The sequence below is a fragment of the Lissotriton vulgaris genome, unplaced genomic scaffold, assembly GCF_964263255.1.
Source record: "Lissotriton vulgaris unplaced genomic scaffold, aLisVul1.2 SCAFFOLD_1434, whole genome shotgun sequence".
Taxonomy (NCBI): domain Eukaryota; kingdom Metazoa; phylum Chordata; class Amphibia; order Caudata; family Salamandridae; genus Lissotriton; species Lissotriton vulgaris.
The window spans coordinates 426461-451625 of record NW_028251313.1 but is presented as its reverse complement, the minus strand read 5'-3'; the positions used below and the strand labels follow the sequence as shown (position 1 = coordinate 451625).

The window sequence follows — 25165 nt, the reverse complement described above, 5'->3', positions numbered from 1 at the left end:
ATCACCACACCCATAAAGAGATTCACTCACCCAAACTGTTAGAACATGTAATTTTAACTTCATATATCTGCTGAATCAACTATTCACACATCTTTGGACAGTCACACACCCCCCATCGAACCACACACACTTTCACTCTCCCATACAAATACTCAGTATTCTAATCAATAACTAATATAGACTTTCACATAGCTAGTAACCAACTGTAGAAACAGTTTACACAACAATTGACAAAGTGATACAGATATTCACACAGTTTAGTCCCTATCCACTATATTTAGTGAGACACTATAAATTGGTCAAGTAAACAGTCAATTACACTTCTACTAAATCCTCCATCCAAATATTTATTTATATATATCCACTCATTCTTCAATGCAAATTGCTATATTTATAATGCATATTTAGGAGGAGGAGCTACGCCGCGAACTAAGATGGCCGCATAGGCTCCCGGCTCCACCGACCTCCGCCGGCGACCCGTCTATCCTATCGTTTATCCTCTACCCACGCCCTGTGCCTGGATGTATGAAGGTTGCCTGATGCCAACGGTGCTGTGCCGGATTTCCTACCTTATTCAGCGACAAAGTTATGTCGTGTCCCATTTCTGGCCTACTCCCGGGGCCTGCGGGACCTCGATTTCTGAAACACCCGAGAGGGACCTGATCAACATCGGCTGTGGGACCGCGATTGTAGTCGGTCTTCCAGGTCTGACTAATTCTTTCCGCTCTTGACTCTTGTCCTCGTTGATGGATGGTGCCGGAGAGGAGACACTGTGACGTGCTGCGATCCTCCTGCACCGCGGCTGTGGGTTGTGTGCCTGACCCTCGTTTCCCGATCCGGGGACTGACGGGCTGCACCCACGGCCGGTGTCTGTCCTGAGTGTGCCAGTTCAGGGCGCCCTTGTTGTTGCGTTCGCCAAATGTGTGCCCGGAGCCCGGCGATGTGGGCTGGAGATTGTGTCCCCCTCCGTCCTCTGGACCCCGGGATGGAGGGGATGGATGGCGCACATTCATTGAGATCCGTAATGGCGGTGATTGGGGCGCTCCGCTCGCAATTCACCGGCGCATGTGTCTCCCTGGCGGCGAAACTGGATGATGTCTGCTCGCGACTGGCCACGTATGCTGCAGCGCCTGTACAGAAATCTGCGATCCAGACGAGCGATTTGACCCTCCATCTGCAGGGGCCCAAGCGGAAGCCCGACTTTGCTCCTTTGAGAGTCGGCCTCACTTTTCCTTCATCTGCTACAGTACATGGTCTTCCCTCTACGTCTCCTCTCCGATGGTGTGTTGTTGCTGGATGTCCTGTTCTTCATTGCCGAGTCTCAGGGTCCCGTCGAAGGGGATCGTCATTTTCCTTTGTTCCGGCCCGTCTGCATAACGGATGCTGCCATTTTGAGACCGGCCTTTGCTCCACCTTCACTGCCTTGCTCCGCCATGGACGCTTTGACTACCTCTGGTCGGATGTGGCTTGGTCGGGATGTGCTCCGGAACGGATTCGCACTGGTCAGGGCAGACTTTGACTTTGAGGTTTTCTTGCTCCTCGCCACTGCTTTGGACCATCTGAGACGCTCACTTGGTTTGCAACTGTTATGACTTTGGCGATAGAACTCCTTGTGAGGCTTGCAGGGTTGACTTCTATTTCCCTGGGGTTGCTCCGTTTATTTTTGCTGGGACTGCACCGAATACCTTACCGGGCCGGGGGTAGGAGGGGGGGGGGTGGTTTCCTGGTGACTGTCCTCCCCGTGATACTGCTGACTGTTTTTGCTTTACTGATGATGATTGTGCTATGGGGGGTCATCGCCGGCGGGGGGTATCGAGTGTCCGGGGGCTTGTTTGATTTTCTCCTCCTCCACTTTTTATATTTTCCCTTCTGTGGGGGAGTTCCGGGGCGACAGGCACGCTGTTAGTGGGTTAGGCCGTAGCCATTACAGGGGTGCAGGGTGGCGGGTGTGGGGGCGGTTGTTATTTTAGTTTGTTTTGTTCTATGGTCCCTATCGCTCTTTTCCGGCTTTGGGAGGGTTCTTTCCTCTTTCGCAGGGTTGGCTGTCTCTTGGTCTTGCACCTTTCTTTTTTCTTTTTTCGGCTTCTCGACAAGCCTCTGTTTTTCTGTTCTTGGGGGGTAGGCTCTCTGGGGTGATTTTTAGAAATGTGGAATATTGTAATGTGGTTTACTGTCCAGTACTATCGCCGTGGCTGCCCGGATTGCATAGTCGCTTTAGTTATAGCCTATCTCCGACTGTAATTGGGGTAAGTCCCAATCGTCTCCTTTGTGCTCCTATCCTGTGAGGTGCGATGTCCTAGTTGTTGCAGCCCCTGCTCTTTTTCTAAAATTTAAAAATGAAAACCTCATATCCTGTTTGCGAGCCCCACAACCGCATCTGGTATATCTTGATATATCCTGTTTACTGATTGGCCTCAGTTTCTCCTGTTTTCATTGATTGTCTTTGCGGCCGGCCATGATGGTTGTGGGCCTGCGCATGTATCTCCTTCTTTTTTGAATAAAGGTTTTAAAAAAATATATATATATAATGCATATTTAAATAACGAAGCAAACCACATTCACTGGATGATGTCATCAGTGATGTCATAAGTGATGTCATTTGAGATGTCATCAGTGATGTCACTGACCATGTCATGAATGATCTAATATGTGACATCATCAGCAGTGCATTGTGGGTGCACGAAATATAGTTAGTACAACTAACTATATAGGAGCAATTTCTATGGTTTTGTATGAGTGAAATGTCCAGCTAACTAAAACACCCTTAAACTTATAGTTTTTTGAGTGAATTTCAAAGTTTTTTTAAAAGCTAATTCCTATCTATATAAGGCCTGAAACCTATGGTTTTTTCAGTGAATTTCAAAGGTTTTTTAAATGCTAATTCCTAACTATATAAGGCCTGAAACCTATGGTTTTTTCAGCGAATATATATATATATATATTAGGCATACAAACGTCTCAGCAGTCACGCAGAAAAATGACGAGGCGAACCCAGGAATTGGTGCTGGTTATTTTATTCTGCTCTCCACCACACCACCATTACGCATTTCGGCCGACCATGGCCATGATCACATGACAACGTGTAGGGGCGTATGTGCTCAATTTAAAGTGCTAGTGCCAATGAAAAAACCTTGCTACTAGTAGACATAACCAACATACTGTCTTGACTTGTTAATGCTTGAATAAAATTAACCACGAGCCTGTCAATTCTGGAAATAGCTCATGAGAACCCGAAAGGCATTGCTGTATGAATACAGTGGTAAACAATGGCGGTCACTCATATAAATACATTTATAAATATATAAATAAATAATTATAAATATAAATATTAAAATAAATATGAATTTTGAGCATAAATATAAATATAGTTATAAATATAGCAGCAATCATAAGAATAACAACATTCCTATACGGATTCATAATAAAATCAATGTTGCTCCACCATTTCTGATATAAACTCAGATTTTACCTCCTTTCAGTTGCCCCAAGTAATGAGACAACAACTGACATATCATGAGCTAAAACAGGCATATGTGCATAAATTAGCAATAAATATTGGCATAAAAGATAAGTGCTACCAAGTGTAAACTAGTGCAACTGGCTAAAAAATGTGTGTTTAAAAACAATGCTGTTTGATAGAAAATTTAGGAATAAAAATGGGCTATAAGTATGTTTACAATTTACAATTAATTTGAAAAAATCATGTTAACATATAAGTGTGACAGTCTTCCCCTGCGTTCAGACCATTGGGGGTCTTGGTGTCTAGTAAGATAATGTGTCTAGTCTCCAATCTGCGCAACATGGCTTCACGGTCTCCTCCCCTCCTCTGAGGGGGCACCGTTTCAATTACAAAATATCTTAGTTCTGAGGGATTCTTGCTGTGCACCTCTTCAAAATGCCTAGTCACAAGGTAAGCAGTGTCACCATTAGTTATGGCCCGGAGGTGCTGCAGAATGCGTTTGTATACGTGCGGTCTCGTACTGCCAACATATCGCAGACCGCACGGGCATTCCAGCACGTACACCGCATATTCTGTACGACATGTTAATTGGCATTTGATGGCAGTAGGCTGGTCACTAAATGGAGTAAAATATTCCTTCCTACTGACTCCATTTTTTCAAGCTTTACAAGAGGCACACTTGCGGAAACCCCTACTAGAATCTAGCCATGATGTTGTGGTTCTGATTTCTGGGCTACTAGAGACTAGGCAATCATCCATACTTCTGGCTCGTTTATAGGTGATATTGGGACTTTCCTTAACTTGACTACCTAACACCGGGTCACTAGAAATTAGTGTCCAGTTGTGTTTAATTATGCTTCTAATGACCAAGTGTTGGTTATTGAATGTTAGGAAAAGTCGGGTCTCATTGTTGGCAATTAGAGAAGGTATGGTTCTGTTCTGAGTCACACTAGACACCAATGATGTTCTGTCTCTGGAATTTGCTCTACTGATGGCCTTGTCTATGCAATCATTTGTGTATCCTCTTTTCAAAGATCTAGCTTTGCAGGCTAGTTGAGCTGACCTACAATCGCTTTCTGCACTGCATATCCTTCCTATACGGAGCATTTCCCCATAAGGGATGCTCCTGATGAGATGAGCAGGATGATGGCTACCTGCATGGAGGATACTGTTGCCAGCAGTTGGTTTCCGGTACAGCTTAGTTTCTAGTTTCCCCCCTCTGGGAAAAACCTCTACATCCAGGAAACACATGGTTGTCTCGCTTATCTGTGCAGTGAACTTTAGGTTTAAATATTTACATTGAGCTGTGAAATGAAAGCATTGGCCTCATTTGCTGACCCATCCCAAATTATAAAGAGGTCATCAATGTACCTTAACCACCTTACAACTTTAGTGTGCATAATTGCAGTGTAACTTGGCATGAGGACCTGCTCCTCCCAGTAACCCATATGCAAACAGGCATAACTGGGAAAGAAGCAGGCCCCCTTTGCGACACCCCTCATCTGTTGGAATAATTGCTTGCCGAATAAGAAAAAGTGGTTCTCCAAACACATGGTAATCATTGAAATAATCATGCGTGTATGCTCAGCTAAGCCACTTGGTCTTGAGTCTAGAAAGTGTTGGACTGCTCTCAAGCCATCCCTGTGAAAAATTATGGTGTATAGGGAGGTTACATCATGTGAAATTAACAAGTAGCTCTGTTTCCATTCATCATCTTTTATCTTACTCAGAAAGTCCCCTGTATCAAGTACAAATGAGGGTAAGGCCCTAACAAACTCCTGCAAAAAAAAGTCAACGTATTTGCTCACGTTTTCTAAAATACTATTGCATGCAGAGATGATAGGCCGACCAGGTGGAAGTACACCGTTTTTGTGGATCTTGGGAATGAAATACACAACAGGTGTTACAGGGTTTTCCTTTTTCATGAACTTGTATCCGTCCATTGAAATAATACCTGTGCTGCGCCATGCCATCAATTTGGAATAAATATCTCCCTTAGCTTGTTGAACTTGGTTGGCATCTGTTCGTTGATAGCATGCTCGATCATTCAGTTGTTCCAGTGCAACTTCCATGTACATTTTGAGGGGCCAAAGAACAACGTTTCCTCCTTTATCGGATTGCCGAATTACAATTTTCGGATTTTTGTGCAATTTTTTCATGAATTGATGGTACTCAAGATCCTGATAATAATGTTTTTGGGAAAAAGTACCTCTTTTCAAAAACAATGTTTTCAATTCCTGGGAAACTTTTTCCTGAAAGAGGTCAACATTGTCTTTAAGCATCATGGGACAAAATTTAGACTTGGGTTTAAAGGTGGTTGCTACTGATGCGGTATTCGTGCCCACAACAGGGCTCAATAAAGGTAGATCTGAGTCATTACCTATATCAATCAATTCCTGTAGAAAGACAGACTCATCAGAGGTTGAAATTGCAGATTGGGTGGACTCCACATTATCATTGGTCAGTTGCGTCCTTTTATGCCAGGTATGATATTTCTGCAATTTGAGCTTGCGCACGTATTTGTAAAGGTCTATCTTGGTTCCTGCATAGTCAAAGTTAGATTTTGCGCTGTGGGATAGGCCCAAGGAGAGTATGGACATTTCTTTGGGAGTCAGCTGTGTGTCTGTGAGATTCACTACTGTTTGTGACTCGTCAGATCCCTTTCTCATCTGCGATTCCACTGTTTTCGTGGTTTCTTTGCTTTGTTTGTTCCTCCTCCGGCGCCGGTTGCACCGCCTCCTTGCTGCCCGCTTTGTGGTGGCGTTCTGTTTGCTTTCGCACCCTGAGCACTTGAACGGAGGGTCTCCCTGCGGTCCCGCTGGACTACCTCGATTTCCTGTGCCGGGGTGAACTTGCGAAACCCCACTCTCCGGGTTCGGGTTTGCTCATTGTCGGACTCACTGTCTATATTTGAGCTACCTTCTGACATAGATGTTATTTCATTCGCTGCTGCCTGTGGTGCTTGTATTGTTGGCTGTGCATTACTGGCTGGTGTAACTTGCGAGGATTTTTTAATGCGGTCATACTTTTTGGCAAACGTAAAAATTTGTCCGTGCTCATAATCAAGGCGATCCCTTTGAAATGTGTACGCCTTGCGCTGCTTAATTACATCCTCCTCCCTTTTCAAACGGACCACCATATCTTCACGGTACTTGGATATTGAAGGTGAATTCGGCAGTTTATCAATTTCATCATTAAATCTGTTAATTTCCACCTGTAATTTGGCCCTGTCAGTCTCTGCATATTGTACAAGTATAATCATTCATTTCTTCGAGGATTCCAGGTTACACTCTGCCCAGTCTGCAAGCATGCGGGGGACGGGGTTTTCGTAGGACGGCCCAAGCATGATTCTTAAGCCGCGCGGAACTCTACCGACCTCTAAATATCGAGTGAGTGAACAATGTTCCCACCATTTGGATTGTTCGGCCTTACTGGCCTTTTCCAGCGCTTTAAACAAATCTTTCACATTGCCATGCGGATCTTGTGTCGGGTTGCCGTTGTACTGGCAGCCAGCTCCCCAGCCGGGGAGTCAGTAAGCATACTTTTCGCCGCTTCTATTCGCCCCTGCAACGTGTCAGCGGACATGGTGTCAAGATGTGAGCTTCTGAATTATAACTCCTATGTATATCCGTTAAATAAGCTGTGTCTTGTTACGGATATACAAAGCACTCTCAACACGGGACTTCCTGTGGAGCTCCGTTTGGCAGACAGGTACTCGCAGATGCAGCCTGTGTCCTCAGCCAGCGGATGCCGACCTCTGACCCGGAACAACTCCCACGGTCTCCCCTGCTGATACGTCCGAAGCTTCCACTCTCCCGGGGCACTCAGGTCACTCCTCACGGAGTCTGGAAAGAAATTTTTTCTTTTTCGATCCCGGCAGGAATCACAGCTTCTCGCCCAAGCGTGGAGGGGTTCGCCAAATCCGGGGAAGCATTCCCGAAGGTATTTTAGGCATACAAACGTCTCAGCAGTCACGCAGAAAAATGACGAGGTGAACCCAGGAATTGGTGCTGGTTATTTTATTCTGCTCTCCATCACACCACCATTACGCGTTTCGGCCGACCGCGGCCTTGATCACATGACAATGTGTAGGGGCGTATGTGTTCAATTTAAAGTGCTAGTGCCAATGAAAAAACCTTGCTAATAGTAGACATAAACAACATACTGTCTTGACTTGTTAATATATATATATATATCCAAACGACTTTCTGTCTCTCCAAATGGCACCACAGAAATAACGGACCACCAGGCAGCATAGAATGTTTGGGTAGGTTTATTATCCCTTCTTTTCACTCGGCATGACGCGTTTCGGGTAACACGTACCCTTGTTCACATAGCAGGCATACAGTACATATCGACATATATGTAGTTGTTTTTTTATGTTTCAAATACCACGTGATCATAGAAAGTGACAAAATACTTATGTGCAAAAACGGCAATGTTTGTGGAATCAACTTCTTGTCTAAGCATGAATCTTCTACATTTTTAGACAGTGTATAACCATATTAGTTTTACTCTTTTCGGGTTCTAGCAGCATAAATGCAAAACATATACGTGCAACATCCGCAATAAATATTGTTTATAAAATTTGATAATAAACAAATTCACAATTTTAACACATATTTTTATGAATTCCATAAAAGATTCCTCTAAACTTCATTAAAAAAATCCCTTCTATAATTACTGTGTGCAAAATGACTGCTTCAATGTGGTCATGCTGTGCAAATCATGCTATTCTTATTTTTTTATTTATTGTCACCCTAGATGTTATTATTACAGGGCCCAATAAATAGGTGCAAAATTCCTGCCTCAATGCAGTCGCGTTTGTGGAAAAAACAAGCTAGTATTATTGATAGCTGCTAAGAATTTCTCCGATATATTCAATTGTTTCTGCTTTAACTCAGTCGAAAATGACCCCCTATTTAGTCTTATTGATACTTGATCCCAAGTATCAAAAGTACTCCAGAATAGTTCCTTTAAAGCTTGCCTAAAGTGCTCAGTGCTGATCATTAGTGCAAGTGAATAATACCAAAAAACTGTAAAAATAAATAAATAGTGAATAGCAGTATGGACTTTATATGGGGACCGTATAACACTTTCCTTCCATATAAAATACCATTGGCCAGTATCGATTCTTATCAGAGACACAATTCTCTACAAGCCTGTAGGAGCTGTCTCAAATTAAAAATGTTAAAGACAAATACTTTTCTTGAGTTCATTGCACATGATAACATCAAATTGAATATTCTAAAGGAATATATCTAAGTCTTCGGTATTATTGAGACCGTGAGAGTATTTGCTGTTCAGATTCAAGATGTACCTTGTCTCCAGTTGTCTTAATAATGTTTCCCTATTGCCACCTCTCCGTGGCAAAGGGACAGAATCAATGACATAATATGAAAGACAATTAATGTCTCTATTATGTACAGATTTAAAATGTCTCGCGACTGGATAAGCCGGATCGCAATTTATGATAGCTCGAATGTGTCGTAGAATTCTCACGTGAACCTGGAGCTTTGTGCTTCCCACATATTTTAGCCCGCAGGTGCACGTAAGAACATAAACTTCAAAATCCGTACGACAGTTGAAATTGCCCCTGATGTCAAGTTCTTTTTCTCTAAAAGGTGTACTATATTTCGTAGTGTTAACACCAAATATACATGCACACGATGTGCTGCACTTGAAGAAGCCATGCTGACTGGTAACCACGCGCTTGTAGACGCCCCTTCCACTGTAGATCTAGATAAGTGAGCCGCCATGGATTTGCATTTTTTCAAAGTTAAAAACGGTTTATCCGGTAATCTTTCAGTCAACATGCTATCTGTCAACACTGTAGGCCAGTTTCTATTCAAAATGGCTCTGATTTTACGTTCTTGCATACTATAGGTTGTAATCAGCCTAGGGGTTTCATCTCTCTCACTGGTTTCTTTCTCCCCTTCTCTCTCAATAGGCAATAAGGATCTTCTAGGTGTTTCACTGGCTTTTAAAACTGCATTCGTCAGGAATTTTTCTGTCTACCCTCTCCTTTTCATTCTCGCTAGGGTTTCTTCCTGACATTTTTCAAACTCTTCAGATGTACTGCAGATACGTTTTAATCCCAAGATCTCCCCATAGGGGATACTCGCGATTAGATGTTTTGGATGCGCACTAGAGGCGTGCAATGTCGCATCTCCCATTGTTGGTTTTCTGTAGGCGCTGGTTACCAAAATATTGTTCTTTACATCTTTGCGCACATCTAGGAATTCAATTGTGGTTGGACTACTCTGTGATGTGAAGTGCAAATTAAAATTATTAACATTAATCTTATCAATAAAATCCTTTGCACTTTCACTGTCCCCTCTCCAAATTATAGAAACATCATCTATAAAACGTAGCCAGTGACTAATCCTATGCTCCATGATGTCCTTATATTGTACCCTGAGGACCTGCTTCTCCCAGAACCCAACGTGTAAACACGCGTAGCTCGGGGAATAACAGGCCCCCATGGCGACAACCTGCTTTTGTGTGAACATATCCTTGCCAAAAGAAAAGAAATTATTGTTCAAACACCATGTGATTAAAGACAGTAACATCTTATTGTTCAACACATATTCCGCAGGTCTTGTTTTAAAAAGTGTTCAATACCCTTCAGGCCACAGTCGTGTTCAATGCTCATGTCAGCAAAATCAGATCCTCAGTCCATGTGATATTATCATTTTTTCTTAAAAAGTCTCCTGTATCTTTCAAGTAGGACTGCAACGTTTTCACCAAATCCTGTAAGTAATAGTCAATATATTGGCCCACTTGCTCCGTCATGCTATTGATAGCAGATATAATTGGACGGCCTGGGATTGGAAATGTTCCTTTGTGAATCTTGGGTAAAAGATATAGAAAGGGCACCTCTGGATATTGATTAAACATGAAATTGTATTCGTCAGTAGTGATTAGCCCCTCTCGTTTCCAATTCTGTATGTATATATTTATAAGGAGAGTTTACTTTGAGATTGATGTGTCTCTACACACTCGTTCTCCTATTTTCAGTCATTTGTATTACCCAACTTGAAGCATTTTTCCCTAAGTGTTTGTCTCTTTTTCTGAAGACCTTATGCTGGGCTCTTTCTCCACCCTAGTTCTGAATAGTTTTGCTCATCAACCCTCTTATGATCCCTCGTCTACAAACAGCAAATACTTAGAGTCCCATAGAGGTTTTTTATCCTTTGTGTAGTTTCCTCCTAAATAGGGACCTCTGAAGGAGACATTTGACACCTTTCACATGAATTCTACATGCGGGTGGCACCGTGGCTATTGAGAAGAGTTGCTCTTTCCTCTGGCAATCAAAAGCAAACTCGAGAGATGTTCACAGCATCCAGGCCTTGAGCCCCTTCCCAAGAGAGGATTCATGGAACTTTTCACCCAGCCTTGCCTAGGATGGTCAGCTACCCATTAAATTAGCTATGCGTGCAATTATTTGTCCTTACCGATATTGCAATAATGCTTGTGTCTTCAACCTTAGCTTAGAGCCCCCTCGCTCATCTCTGATGGACCAAACACTCTTCTGAAGTAGAGGGCAGGGGAGAGAAGGGACAAGAAGAACATCGGGCCCAGAGAAGAGGTGTGGTGCAGCGGCCAAGGCGACTGACGCCGGGCGCTGGGGATCACGGTTCGATTCCCGGCACCGGCGGCAGGGGTCTGCCCAGCACCATGCAACTCTGGGCAATAGCTCGCTTAATCTTCCCGACGGCCCCCAGCGCCGGGAAACCCACTACGGATACCTGTGCGCTTTACAAATGCAGGATTATTATTTATTAATATAGAAGAGAAAAACCCACTTTGGAAATCACGTGAAGCAAGGTGACATGTCTGACCTTCCTAAAAAAGGTGTCAAGGCAGTTTGTGATGTAATACTTTTATTTAAGTGAACGTTGGAACATCTCAGAGGAAATCTATATATAGTTCAGTTTAGGTTTAACATGTCCAATGATATGTTTAGAACTTAACCCTATTTATTACTTGGATGAGCCCACTAACCTTTGTACTAGCCTTGGAGAAAGAACAAGTCCTGACCACTCTGTAAGGAGATTTTCTCACTCATCATGATGACCCCTGGACTAAAGACCATGAAGATCATCCACTCCGGAGCACCCTCTGACCCCTGCCTTCTGCACATCTTCCACAGGGCCGCCACTGCCATCGCACCTGAGCTATGTTGAACTATCAACAGCTCCCTCAAGACAGCCACATTCCCTGACAACTGGAAGCGCGCCGAAGTCAACCCCCTCCTAAAAAACATCTGCAGACCCAACCTCAAGATCTTCAGGCCCATCTCACTGCTTTCATTTGTAGCCAAAGGCATTGAAAAGACTGTCAAAACCCAGCTAACACACTCCATAGAAACCCACAACAACCTAGACACCTCTCAATCGAGATTACGCAGCAGCCACAGAACCAAGACCCCCCACCTCGCCACCACAGACAACATCCGTGCACGCTCTCCTCGAACAAAGCCATATAGCACCCCTTATACTCCTGGACCTATCAGCAGTCTTCGATACTGTCTCCCACCGCACACTAGCCACCAGGCTTCATGACGCCGGCATCCAAGGAAAGGCCTTAGACTGGCTACGATCATTCCTCTCAAGCAGAACACAGAGAATAAGACTCCTGCCCTTCCTCTCAGAACCAACAGAGATCAAATGTGGAGTACCGCAAGGATCAATCCTCAGCCCCACACACTTTAACATTTACATGGCCTCCCTCACAGCCATGTTCAGAAACCAAGGGCTCAACATTGTCTCCTATGCTGATGGCACTCAGCTCATCTTCTCCCTCACCAAGGAACCCAACATCACCAGGCACAATTTCCAAGCATGGATGAAAGGCGTCGTGCCCTGGATGAGGAACAGTTGCCTGAAACTCAACTTGGAGAAAACAGAAGTCCTCATTCTCCGCTCCAACCCCCTCTGCATGGGACAAGACCTGGTGGTCCCCCGCCCTCAGAAACCAACCCATAACTACGGACCATGCACGCAACCTCTGCATCATTCAGGAGTCATCACTCACCATGAATCGCTAGATCAACGCTGTCTCCTCCGCATGCTTCAACACCCTCTGCATACTATGCAAGACTTTCAAGAGGATCCCCTTCCCTCAACTCCAGGGAAACCGTCACTCACACACTTATCACCAGCAGACTGGACTACGGCACTGCCCTCTACACCGGAATCAACAAAAAACTCCTCCGCAAACTCTAGTCCATCCGGAATGCTGCAGCCAGGCTGGTCATCGATATTCCATGCCATCACCACATCACTCAACACCTCTGAGACCTCCACTGGATTTCCATCGAAAGAAGAATAACTTTCGAGCTGCTCAGTCACACCTACAAGGCCCTCCACAACACTGGACCCCAACAGCTCAACAACCGAATCTCCTTCCATGCCCCTAAGAGAAACCTCTGGTCAGCCGTCCTCCTCCTGCCCACTGTCCCGCACTTCTACAGGAACAGAGCAGGTGGAGGGTCCTTCTCCCACCTCGCAGCCCAGACCAGGAATGAACTCCCCCCTCACCTCCGACAGAGCCGACAGTAGCACCAATTCAGGAAGCACCTCAAGGCCTGGCGCTTCGAATTTCCACAACGGAGGTGCTCACACCCACCCCCTGCGCCTTGAGACCCTCAAGGTGAGTAGGGCGCTCTACAAAACCATGATTGATTGATTGATTGATTGATTAATTGATTGATGGGGTATTATTATCCTGCCCCACAGCATTGGATTACACATTGGGTATTCTTATTCTTCCCCACAGCATCGGATCACACATGGGGTATTCTTATCCTGTTCTACAGCATCGGATCACACATGGGGAACTTTTATCCTGTTCTACAGCATCGGATCACACATGGAGTATTCTTATCCTCCCCCACAGCATTGGATTACACATGGGGTATTCTTATCCTCCCCCACAGCATTGGATTACACATGGGGTATTCTTATCCTCCCCCACAGCATTGGATTACACATGGGGTATTCTTCTCCTGCCCCTCAACACTGGCTCACACATGGGATATTATTATCCTGCCCCACAGCATTGGATCACATATGGGTATTCTTATCCTGCCCCACAGCATTGAATCACACATGGAGTATTCATATTCTGTCCTACAGCATTGGATCACCCATGGGGTATTCTCATCCTTCCCCACAGCACTGGATCACACAAGGGGTATTCTTGTCCTGTGCCACAGCATTGGATTATACATGGGGGATTCTTATCCTGCACATCAGCATAATCTCGGACATGCAGTATTATTATCCTGTCCCACAGCATTCTTTCACACATGAGTATTCTAGCCCTGCCCCACAGCATCAGCTCACACATTGGGTATGCTTAAACTGCCCCACAGCATCGGATACCACATGGGGTATTCTTATCCTTCCCCAGAGTATCTGATCACACAAGTGGTATTCTTATCCTGCCCCACAGCACTGGATCTCACATGGGGTATTTTTATCCTGTCCCACAGCATCGGATACCACATGGGGTATTCTTATCCTTCCCCAGAGTATCTGATCACACAAGTGGTATTCTTATCCTGCCCCACAGCACTGGATCACACAAGGGGTATTCTTGTCCTGCGCCACAGCATTGGATTATACATGGGGGATTCTTATCCTGCACATCAGCATAATCTCGGACATGCAGTATTATTATCCTGTCCCACAGCATTCTTTCACACATGAGTATTCTAGCCCTGCCCCACAGCATCAGCTCACACATTGGGTATTCTTAAACTGCCCCACAGCATCGGATACCACATGGGGTATTCTTATCCTGCCCCTCAGCATTGGATGACACATGGGGTATTCTGATCCTGCCACAGCATTGGATCTCACATGGGTTATTCTTCTGCTGTCCAACAACATCAGACAACACATGGGGTATTATTATCCTGCCCCAGAGCATTAGATCAAACATGGGGTATTCATATCCTGTCCCACAGCATTGAATGACACATGGGGTATTTGTATCCTGCCCACAGCACTGGAGCCCACATGGGGTCCACAGCATCAGATCAAACATGGGGTATTCTTGTCCTACCCCACAGCATTGGATCACACATGGGGTATTATTATCCTGCCCCAGAGCATTAGATCATACATGTGGTATTCTTATCCTGCTCAACAACATTGAGTCACACATTGGGTACTCTTGTCCTCCCCCACAGTGGTGGATCACACAAGGGGTATTCTTATCCTGCCCCGCAACGGTGGATCACACCTGAGGAATTCTTATCCTGCACCACAGCATCAGCTCGCACATGGGGTATTCCTATTCTGCCCCACAGCATCGAATGACATGTGGGGTATTCTTATCCTGCCCCACATCATTTGATCGCATATTTAATGGGTATTCTTATCCTGCCCCACATCATTTGATCATGCATGTGGTATTCTTGTCCTGCTCCACAGCATTGTATCAAACATGGGATATTCTTATCCTGCTCCACAGCATTGGATCACACATGGGGTACTCTTGTCCTACCCCACAGCATTGGATCTCACATGGGGTATTCTTGTCCTACCCCACAGCATTGGATCTCACATGGGGTATTCTTATCCTGCTCCACAGCATTGGATCTCACATGGGGTATTCTTGTCCTGCTCCACAGCATTGTATCAAACATGGGATATTCTTATCCTGTCCCACAGCATTGGATCACACAAGGGGTATTCTTATCATGCATTGGATCAAACATGGGATATTCTCATCCTGCCCCACATCATTTGATCCCATATTTAATGGGTATTCTTATCCTGCTCCACAGCATTGGATCTCACATGGGGTATTCTTATCCTGCTCCACAGCATTGGATCTCACATGGGGTATTCTTGTCCTGCTCCACAGCATTGTATCAAACATGGGATATTCTCATCCAGTCCCACAGCATTGGATCACACAAGGGGTATTCTTATCATGCATTGGATCAAACATGGGATATTCTCATCCTGCCCCACATCATTTGATCCCATATTTAATGGGTATTCTTATCCTGCTCCACAGTATTGGATCACACATGGGGTATTCTTATCCTGCTCCACAGCATTGGATCTCACATGGGGTATTCTTATCCTGCCCCACAGCACTGGATCTCACATGGGGTATTTTTATCCTGTCCCACAGCATCGGATACCACATGGGGTATTCTTATCCTTCACCAGAGTATCTGATCACACAAGTGGTATTCTTATCCTGCCCCACAACACTGGATCACACAAGGGGTATTCTTGTCCTGCGCCACAGCATTGGATTATACATGGGGGATTCTTATCCTGCCCATCAGCATATTCTCGGACATGCAGTATTATTATCCTGTCCTACAGCATTCTTTCACACATGAGTATTCTAGCCCTGCCCCACAGCATCAGCTCACACATTGGGTATTCTTAAACTGCCCCAGAGCATCGGATACCACATGGGGTATTCTTATCCTGCCCCTCAGCATTGGATGACACATGGGGTATTCTGATCCTGCCACAGCATTGGATCTTACATGGGTTATTCTTCTGCTGTCCAACAACATCAGACAACACATGGGGTATTATTATCCTGCCCCAGAGCATTAGATCAAACATGGGGTATTCATATCCTGTCCCACAGCATTGAATGACACATGGGGTATGTGTATCCTGCCCACAGCACTGGAGCCCACATGGGGTCCACAGCATCAGATCAAACATGGGGTATTCTTGTCCTACCCCACAGCATTGGGTCACACATTGGGTACTCTTGTCCTCCCCCACAGTGGTGGATCACACAAGGGGTATTCTTATCCTGCCCCGCAACGGTGGATCACACCTGAGGAATTCTTATCCTGCACCACAGCATCAGCTCGCACATGGGGTATTCCTATTCTGCCCCACAGCATCGAATGACATGTGGGGTACTTTTATCCTGCCCCACATCATTTGATCATGCATGTGGTATTCTTGTCCTGCTCCACAGCATTGTATCAAACATGGGATATTCTTATCCTGCTCCACAGCATTGGATCACACATGGGGTTTTCTTGTCCTACCCCACAGCATTGGATCTCACATGGGGTATTCTTATCCTGCTCCACAGCATTGGATCTCACATGGGGTATTCTTGTCCTGCTCCACAGCATTGTATCAAACATGGGATATTCTTATCCTGTCCCACAGCATTGGATCACACAAGGGGTATTCTTATCATGCATTGGATCAAACATGGGATATTCTCATCCTGCCCCACATCATTTGATCCCATATTTAATGGGTATTCTTATCCTGCTCCACAGTATTGGATCACACATGGGGTATTCTTGTCCTACTCCACAGCATTGGATCTCACATGGGGTATTCTTATCCTGCCCCACAGCATTGTATCAAACATAGGGTGTTCTTATCCTGCCCCACAGAATCAGCTCACACATGGGGTATTCTTGTCCTGCTCCACAGCATTGGATCTCACATGGGTCACATATTGGGTATTATGGTTGCCTAGTGTATCAAGCTCCCACCCCTACTCCAGTGGGTCCATCTCAAGGGGGGTCGGGGGGTTTCCGCTGGGAGCTGAATTGCTTCACTCCTTTTCTGCTCTATGATGAATGGATGACTTAAGGAGTGAATGGACGGATGGAGATCTTTTGTACTCCAGAAGCACTTTCCTTCGCAGATGGAGAGATGCAACTAATGGGTTTTAAGACCCTTCCTAAAAAGTATGTGATTTGCTAGTTGTAGTCCCACGGCGAGCTCCCTGAAGTGCTCAGTAGCGCCCACCTCTAGATTAGCTGAGGCTTCAAGGAGCGCGCAGTCCGTTCTGGTTGGCAGTATTTAGGGAACGGACGGTGAGATCAACGTCCTGTGTCTGATCTCAAAAAGAACACTTCTTTCTTGCAAAACCTGACGGGTTGTATACATGAAATACCTTGATTTTTGTTCCCCTTTCTTAGTGACCTCCTCCCAGCGCCGAGCTTTCATCTCTGTATTGTCCTCTCCATCAGCGCTCCTCATCAGGCCTTTCCTGATTTATCGCCCTTTAATGAACCCGTCGCTGCTTCCTTTATTGCCCTTGAATGACTTTCACCTTTCATATTTCATCGCCTCCATTCCATGAAATGATGCCCTTTAAACCAGCCATTACCTCAGTTCCAATTTCAATTTTGTTATTCTGTATAACATTTCCATAATTCCCTCATATTTCAGTATTGGCACTTGAGAGCCAGCTTATTTGCATTTTTATTTTTTACTTCATATTTAGCAGGATTTTTAGTTAAGCCACTCTGGCCTCGGAGGGCTGGCACACTATACACATTGTTGAAGTGGTGGCCACAGAAGTAACAGGGTTGCCAGGGCGCTGAATCTTTTCTTGTCACAGAGAAAGAACTAAGGTCTAATGTTTATTAGGGCTGCTCAAAGCAACAGCTTTACATGACTCTTGTTCTTATGTGAAAGTGAAAAAAAAACCTAGTGAGATCTGTGAACCATCGTTATTGACTCCCTGACATCAAGGATAGCTCATATGCGCATTATGGCCCATTAATGACACCTTGGGGTTGTCCTGCACCAATAAAGTATGAAGCTGCAGGACTAGAAGTTTCTAAATGTGTGGGAAGTCAGAACCTTAGATGCCTTTAAACTGGGATGCACTATCTTTAAAGCCCTTTACAATCTTGCACCTGCTTTTATCTCTTCCAGCTTGAAGCGGTACATACCAACACGCAACCTACGCTCTTCTGCCGATAACCTCCTGCTCATCCCTCAAATCCATCGCAAGAAACATAGTGGCCTTCGTTTTTCTTTTTTAGCCCCTACATTTTGGAACTCCCTCCCTTCCCCCTTCCGTCACTGCCCTTCTTATGAATGTTTCCGCAGGACATTGAAGACGTTCCTCTTCAAATCTGCATTTGAGTAAACTTCTGCCCTCGCCCTCCGCATCTGTTATGAGCGCCAAGAAACCGTTTCGGTGAACGTGCGCGGTATAAGAATTTTTAACATAACATGTCTTTGTTGAACCACAGTACTTATGATGCACTGTGTATTCTTGATTTTGTTGCAGTTGGCATGGAAAATACTTATAAAAAACGTCTATTCGAAACCTTTAGTTAAATACCGGAACTTACTGTTTGTTTGTTTGAAAAGACAAGACAAGAACGTTTTAATGATGTTTTTCAGGATGTGCATTATTACAGCAGGTGAGAGGTCTGTAAAGCTGCAGACTGCAAGGGTCAGCTAACAAAGGACCCTGATTGCGGGGACTTTGCCTTTAATGAAGGGGGCGCAGAATTAAATCAGCCTTAGGTGAGATAGGACCCATTGTTCATAGGAATGATATGAACGCTGACAATTATAGAAAATAATGCACAGGAAAGGCATCCTATCTGGAAATGCGGCCTTTGAAACCACTGCTTTTGTGTAATAACAATGGCTTACTTTGTGCCACTAGATCATTTATTGGAGCACCTTGTCTCTAGTTTTGAGACATCAAACTCTCTTACTGAGTCTTGTGAAGGACCCCAGTCCAGCTGTCTCTGTCACATCAGAAGACAAGAAGAAACACTGAGCCCTCTAAACATGGAGAGACGCCACAGGGAGAAAACTTGCAAGAAATGTGGGGAGGAAATGAGACATTGCTAAGCTGGGGAGTTTCACAAATGATCATCGGGAATAAATGCTAATAAAATGATGTCAGATAAGGATACTACAAGAAATATGTTAATTAATCCACATTCTTTAAACATTTAACGAGTAGCCAGCTAATAAAGGGGCACATTATCAAGGGGGGCGATAGGCAATTTTCGCCGCTTTAGCGGCCGTTTTTGGCCGCTAAGTGGCGATAATACTATTGCCCTATTAGCAAGCTGTCGCTAACAGCAGTTATCGACAGCTTGCAGGCGATAGCGAGCGGTTTGGGGCCCGCTTTGCATGTTAGCGATATATATCGCTAATGACATGCAAAGTGGGCGTACCCAACCTGTTAGTGACTGAAAGCAGTCGCTAACATCGCTATCGCCTATTAGCAACACAGGCGTAGCGATGGAAATATTCGCGCTAAGCGCGAATGTCTCCAAAAACTAACGCCTGCTCAGACCAGTTCTTAGCCATTATATCCAATGGGAGGTGGATATAATGGCTAAGACCCTGTTAACGATAATGCGTAAATATCGCTGTATTCTCAGCGATATTCACGGATTTTGCCACTATCGCCGGGAATTTTATCGCTTTTGAGATAAACGTTGCTAATAGCACGTTATCTCAGCGATAAAATCCCGTGATGCACGGCAATAAAAAAATTGCCGCTAATCCTACTTAGCGATAAATATCGCTATTTGTTGATAATATGCCCCAAAGTTCCCACTAACTAATGCACTCTGGGGTCATTTGTGCATTAAGACTCATTAACAGACGAAGGAACGTAAACTTCCAAACATGTCCAGGTATCAGGCGACCGAGGACAAACAGAAGCTATTTAAGCAAACCCAAAGGGATTCTTACACCCTGAGTATCTGTAGCTGAGAGTATATGTAACTCAGGGTATCTGTAGTTCAGAGTATTTCTAGCTGAGAGTATCTGTAGCTGAGTGTATATGTAGTTCAGAGTATCTGTAGCTCATGGTATCTGTAGCTCAGAGTATTTCTAGCTCTGAGTATCTTTAGCTGAGAGTATCTGTAGCTGAGTGTCTATGTAGCTGAGAGTATATGTGGCTAAGGGTATCTGTAGTTCAGAGTATCTTTAGCTGCGAGTATCTGTAGCTCAGGGTATCTGTAGCTCAGAGTATTTCTAGCTCTGAGTATCTGTAGCTGAGAGTATATGTAGCTGAGAGTATATGTAGTTCAGAGTATCATTAGATCTGAGTATTTGTAGCTCAGGGTATTTGTAGTTCAGAGTATCTGTAGCTCATGGTATCTGTAACTCAGAATATTTCTAGCTCTGAGTATCTGTAGCTGAGAGTATATGTAGTTCAGAGTATCTGTAGTTCAGAGTATCTTTAGCTGAGAGTATCTGTAGCTCAGGGTATCTGTAGCTCAGAGTATTTCTAGCTCTGAGTATCTGTAGCTGAGAGTATATGTAGCTGAGAGTATATGTAGTTCAGAGTAATATTAGATCAGAGTATTTGTAGCTCAGAGTATTTGTAGTTCAGAGTATCTGTAGCTCATGGTATCTGTAACTCAGAGTATTTCTACCTCTGAGTATCTGTAGCTGAGAGTATATGTAGTTCAGAGTATCTGTAGTTCAGAGTATCTTTAGCTGAGAGTATCTGTAGCTCGGGGTATCTGTAGCTCAGAGTATTTCTAGCTCTGAGTATCTGTAGCTAAGAGTATATGTAGCTGAGAGGATATGTAGTTCAAAGTATCATTAGATCAGAGTATTTGTAGCTCAGAGTATTTGTAGTTCAGAGTATCTGTAGCTTCAAGTATGTGAAGTTCAGAGTATCTCTAGCTGCGATATCTGTAGTTCAGAGTATCTATAGTTGAGTGTATCTGTAGCTTAGAGTATCTATACTTCATAGTATCTAAACCTCAGAGTGTCTGTATCTCAAAGTATCTGCATTTCAGACTATCTATAGCTCAGAGTATCTGCAGCTGAGAGTATCTGTAGCTCAGGGTATCTGTAGTTCAGAGTATATCTCAGACTATCAGTAGCTGATAGTCTGAGTATCCGTAGCTGAACGTATGTGTCGTACAGAGGATCTATAGCTGCGAGTGTATCTAGCCCGATATCTGTAGTTGAGAGTATCTGTAGCTGAGAGTATCTGTACTTCATAGTATCTAAATCTCAGAGTATCTGTATCTCAGAGTATCTGCATTTCAGATTATCTATAACTCAGAGTATCTGTAGCAGTAAGTATATGTAGTTCAGAGAATCTATAGTTGAGAGTATCTGTACTTCATAGTATCTAAACTTCTAAGCATCTGTTTCTCAAACTATCTGCATTTCAAAATATCTGTAGCTCAGGGTATCTGTAGTTCATCGTGTAGCTCAGACTATCAGTAGCTGATAGTCTGAGTATCTGTAGCTGAACGTATGTGTAGTACACAGCTGTGAGTGTCTCTAGCTCGATATCTGTAGTTAAGAGTATCTATAGTTGAGAGTATCTGTAGCTGAGAGTATCTGTACTTCATAGTATCTAAACTACAGAGTATGTGTATCTCAGAGTATCTGCATTTCAGACTATCTATAACTCAGAGTATCTGCAGCTGAGAGTGTCTGTAGTTCAGAGTATCTCCAGCTCTGTGTATCTGTAGCTCAGACTATAAGTAGCTCAGAGTGGTTCACTGAAATATTGATGTTAAAAATATTGAGTAAAAAATATAGACAAAAAAAAATCGACTGCTATACTTAAACAGGTAAGTAAAAATATATTGACTAAAAATATTGATGTAAAAAATTTAGATGTATAAAATATCGACTTTTATATAAATATAAAATAAAATAATATATATTAAAAATATGAAATATAATATTAACAAACTAAAAACAAATGTATATACATTTTAATAAAATATAACAAATAAACGTAATAAAAAATAAACACAAACAATAACTTAAACATATATATTTATTTTAAAACAATTAAAAAAAAAATATTTTCAATTTACGTCAAAAGTTTAAAATTATTAAACAAATAATATATATTAATTGTTTAAAATATAAAAAAACAAAAATTTGTAATGAACTAAAACATTAAACTATTAAAAAAAATTCAAACTTACGGTACATTTCACAACACATTCAGTGCAAAAGTAGGGAAAGTGTTGGATAGCAAAGGGATACAAATTGCTATTCCCACTCCAGTGAGTGCAACTGTAGGGAAAGTGTTTGATAGCGGAGGGGTAAAAATTACTTTTTCCCACTTCAGTGAGAACAACAGCAAGTAAAGTGTTAGATAGCGGAGGGGCAAATATTACTATTCCCACTCCAAAGAATGCACCAATAAGGAACTTGTTGGATAGACAAGGAGTAAAAATTACTATTCCCAATCCAGAAAATTCAACAGTAGTAAAAGTGTTGGATAGTGGAGGGGTAAAAATTACTATTCCCACTCCACTGAGTGCAACAGTAGGCTAAGTGTTGGATAGTGGAGGGGTAAAATTTACATTCCTACCCCACAGGTGCAACAGTAGGGAAAGTGCTGGATAGCGAAGGGGTAAAAATTACCATTCCCACTCCAGTGAGTGCAGCAGTAGGGAAAGTGCGGGACAGCGGAGAGGTAAAAATTACTATTCCTATCAAGTGAGTGCAACATTAGGGACAGTGTTGGATTGGGGAGAGACAAAAATTACTATTCACACTCAAACAATTATACACAAAAATATTACATTTTTAAAAAAATCATACATATAAATAAACAATATTTAAAAAAGTGAAAAATCAAATATATTAAATGTATAAAAAGAAAACATTATACTATTAATTACATATAACAAAAATCTACAAATATATAGAAAAAATAACAGATAAATACAAATAAATAATGAAACTAGAAAACATTTACAAACAAAAAAAATAATTAATACATAAATGTATTTATTTTATTTCCCACCCTATAACACCACACCAAAAACAAAACACTTCAACATTTTAAATTAAATGTACTTCCATGATTAACATAATTGATACATACACATACAGTGCAAGGCTGTTGAACAGTCTCCCATTGGTCAGAGTCAACATATTCCAGTGAGTCAGTCACAAAAACATGAGGGATGCAGCACAAAGATGCACTTTCCTACAAAGACCATGAGTGCCTTAACCAAGTAGCAATTCAGATCTCCAAATGAGAATCTACAGTATTCACATGAGGGCTGATTTAGAACCTTAATCGATGTGTTACTCTGTTGGCCAGATATCCCGTTCCTTAGAAATATAAATCTCATTATAACCTATGGAATTTATATGTCAATGGACTGTGTATCCGTCACCGTTGTGACAGAGCAACCTGTCCGCCAAGATCTAAATTAGACCCTTAGTCTTATTTCTCCGATATTTAGTGAACTTGTCAGTGAATTGGCCTGTACAGCCAATCGTCCCTTTGATTCTAGAATCAAACGAACTTTCTGCTGAAGGTTGGGGTGGGCATGCCAGTGGTCTGCCAATCTCAAAGCCCATTTGAAAATTCTCAAGTTCTTTATGATGAACATGCTTTCTTGAACAAGGTAGGTTCTTGAGGTTTAGATATTTCCATTTCTGTTACTGCCCATTTCTTCCTTCTAAAACCGGTTCCTTACTTTCTTGCAGGCAAAAGCCAAGGAGCATGTTCAAATCATCCTGGATAAATTGTTGCGTACCGTCAACCGGCGAGTGATGATCCTAGGGAGCGAGCACGAACTCACTGTGAGTCCTCTCTTTATTTGTGTTTTACTTGGTACTTGCTCTTGATATTTTAGAGACACGATGATTTTGTCAATTGCTTTCAATTTATTTGTTATTCTTCATGGGTTGTTTCATTTTTCATTTTCATTTCATTTTGTTAATTTGTCTAGTTGAGTTTTATTTAATTTGTTGGTGCTCTTTGATGCCTTCTTTTGTTTACTTATATTGTTTATGTAGTTTTCAGTGGTTCTTGCTAGTTAATGGTCGGAGTCTTTCTTTATAAATCAGTGCACGTTATTAGTATGGAGACATAAGTAAGACTTCTGTTCAATGCAACCAGAGCTGGAACTTTAGGAGTGACTTACAAGTCAAACCCTTTGCTGCAGACCTCACCTGACAATCAGATATGGAAACTCAACCACTGGATGCAAGACTAGTGATTAGATACATCAGTCAAAACATTTTCAAAGCTGCATTCAGATGAAACATGAAAAGAGCATACATCAACATTGCACAGCACATGTGTTAGAACACCTATTAATGGACCCTTCACATCAGAGGAACATTATAGTTGAGGGTTCTCATCAAATGTCAGTATTTCTGAAACAGATAATCAGTTTCAGAAATTGGGTTATTAATTTGGAAGGATGGTAGCCCTGCCGTCTTCATAAAAACGCCTGGTTAGGCTCAAAGACCATTCTTAGGACATCTCTGCTCAAGCCCTGGAACTAGCAGCAGGCAATTCCCAGAGAAGAGCATCTTATGATGAAGAAGTACATACAATTTTAAAGTTGAGAAAAAAACAGAATATTATTCCCAAAGCAAGTTAGAAAAATAAGTAATCTTTAATACGCAAAAGGCACTTGGGAAATACAACGTGCCAATGTAACATGCCCATTCTTGGTTGGCCCGGACTTAAGCATGAATTTAGGCCAACCACACAGACGTGGAGGTAAGCTAAGCCAAGCAGGTCAAACTGGTCAAAGTTTTTACCTTGGGACTTAGTCTACCTTTTTGAGTTCAATGTCTACCAGAGGGACAAGCTCCCAGGCTGAAGCTGGGGTGGGCCCCCTGAGGGGCATTACTTTGTCATCGTTGAGCTCGCACTGAAGCTGTTCATTTTGAAGCCAAAAGTTCCAAGCATACCAAAGCTGGATTTTGTAAGTGCCAAGGCCCCTAGGCCTCTAGGATAGGGTCTTCGAAGCAAAGACAAGAGCAAAATCAGATCTAAACAGATTATTTTCTCAGGCAGCATAAAGCACATTTTCTTTAAGTTAGTTTTCCAGTAAAGGTATTAAAATCTACTTTCCCCATTAATTTTGATTTGTTTAAAGTAAGTAAAAAATACCCTGTAGACAATGCTCTAGTATCTTCCCAGATGGAGATATTAATT

At 42.9% G+C, this 25165-nt stretch overlaps 1 protein-coding gene across 1 annotated transcript in view; it reads left to right on the top strand.

Annotated features, from left to right (window-relative positions):
- Positions 1–24568, top strand: part of LOC147662950 (dedicator of cytokinesis protein 1-like) — a 117829-nt gene extending 93261 nt beyond the window's left edge. The window contains exon 5 of the mRNA XM_086950770.1: positions 23698–24568. Coding sequence (XP_086806896.1) covers positions 23698–23838 — 141 coding nt within the window. The 3' untranslated portion in view covers positions 23839–24568. The remainder of the gene's footprint in view (positions 1–23697) is intronic.
- The last annotated feature ends 597 nt before the right edge of the window (positions 24569–25165 follow it).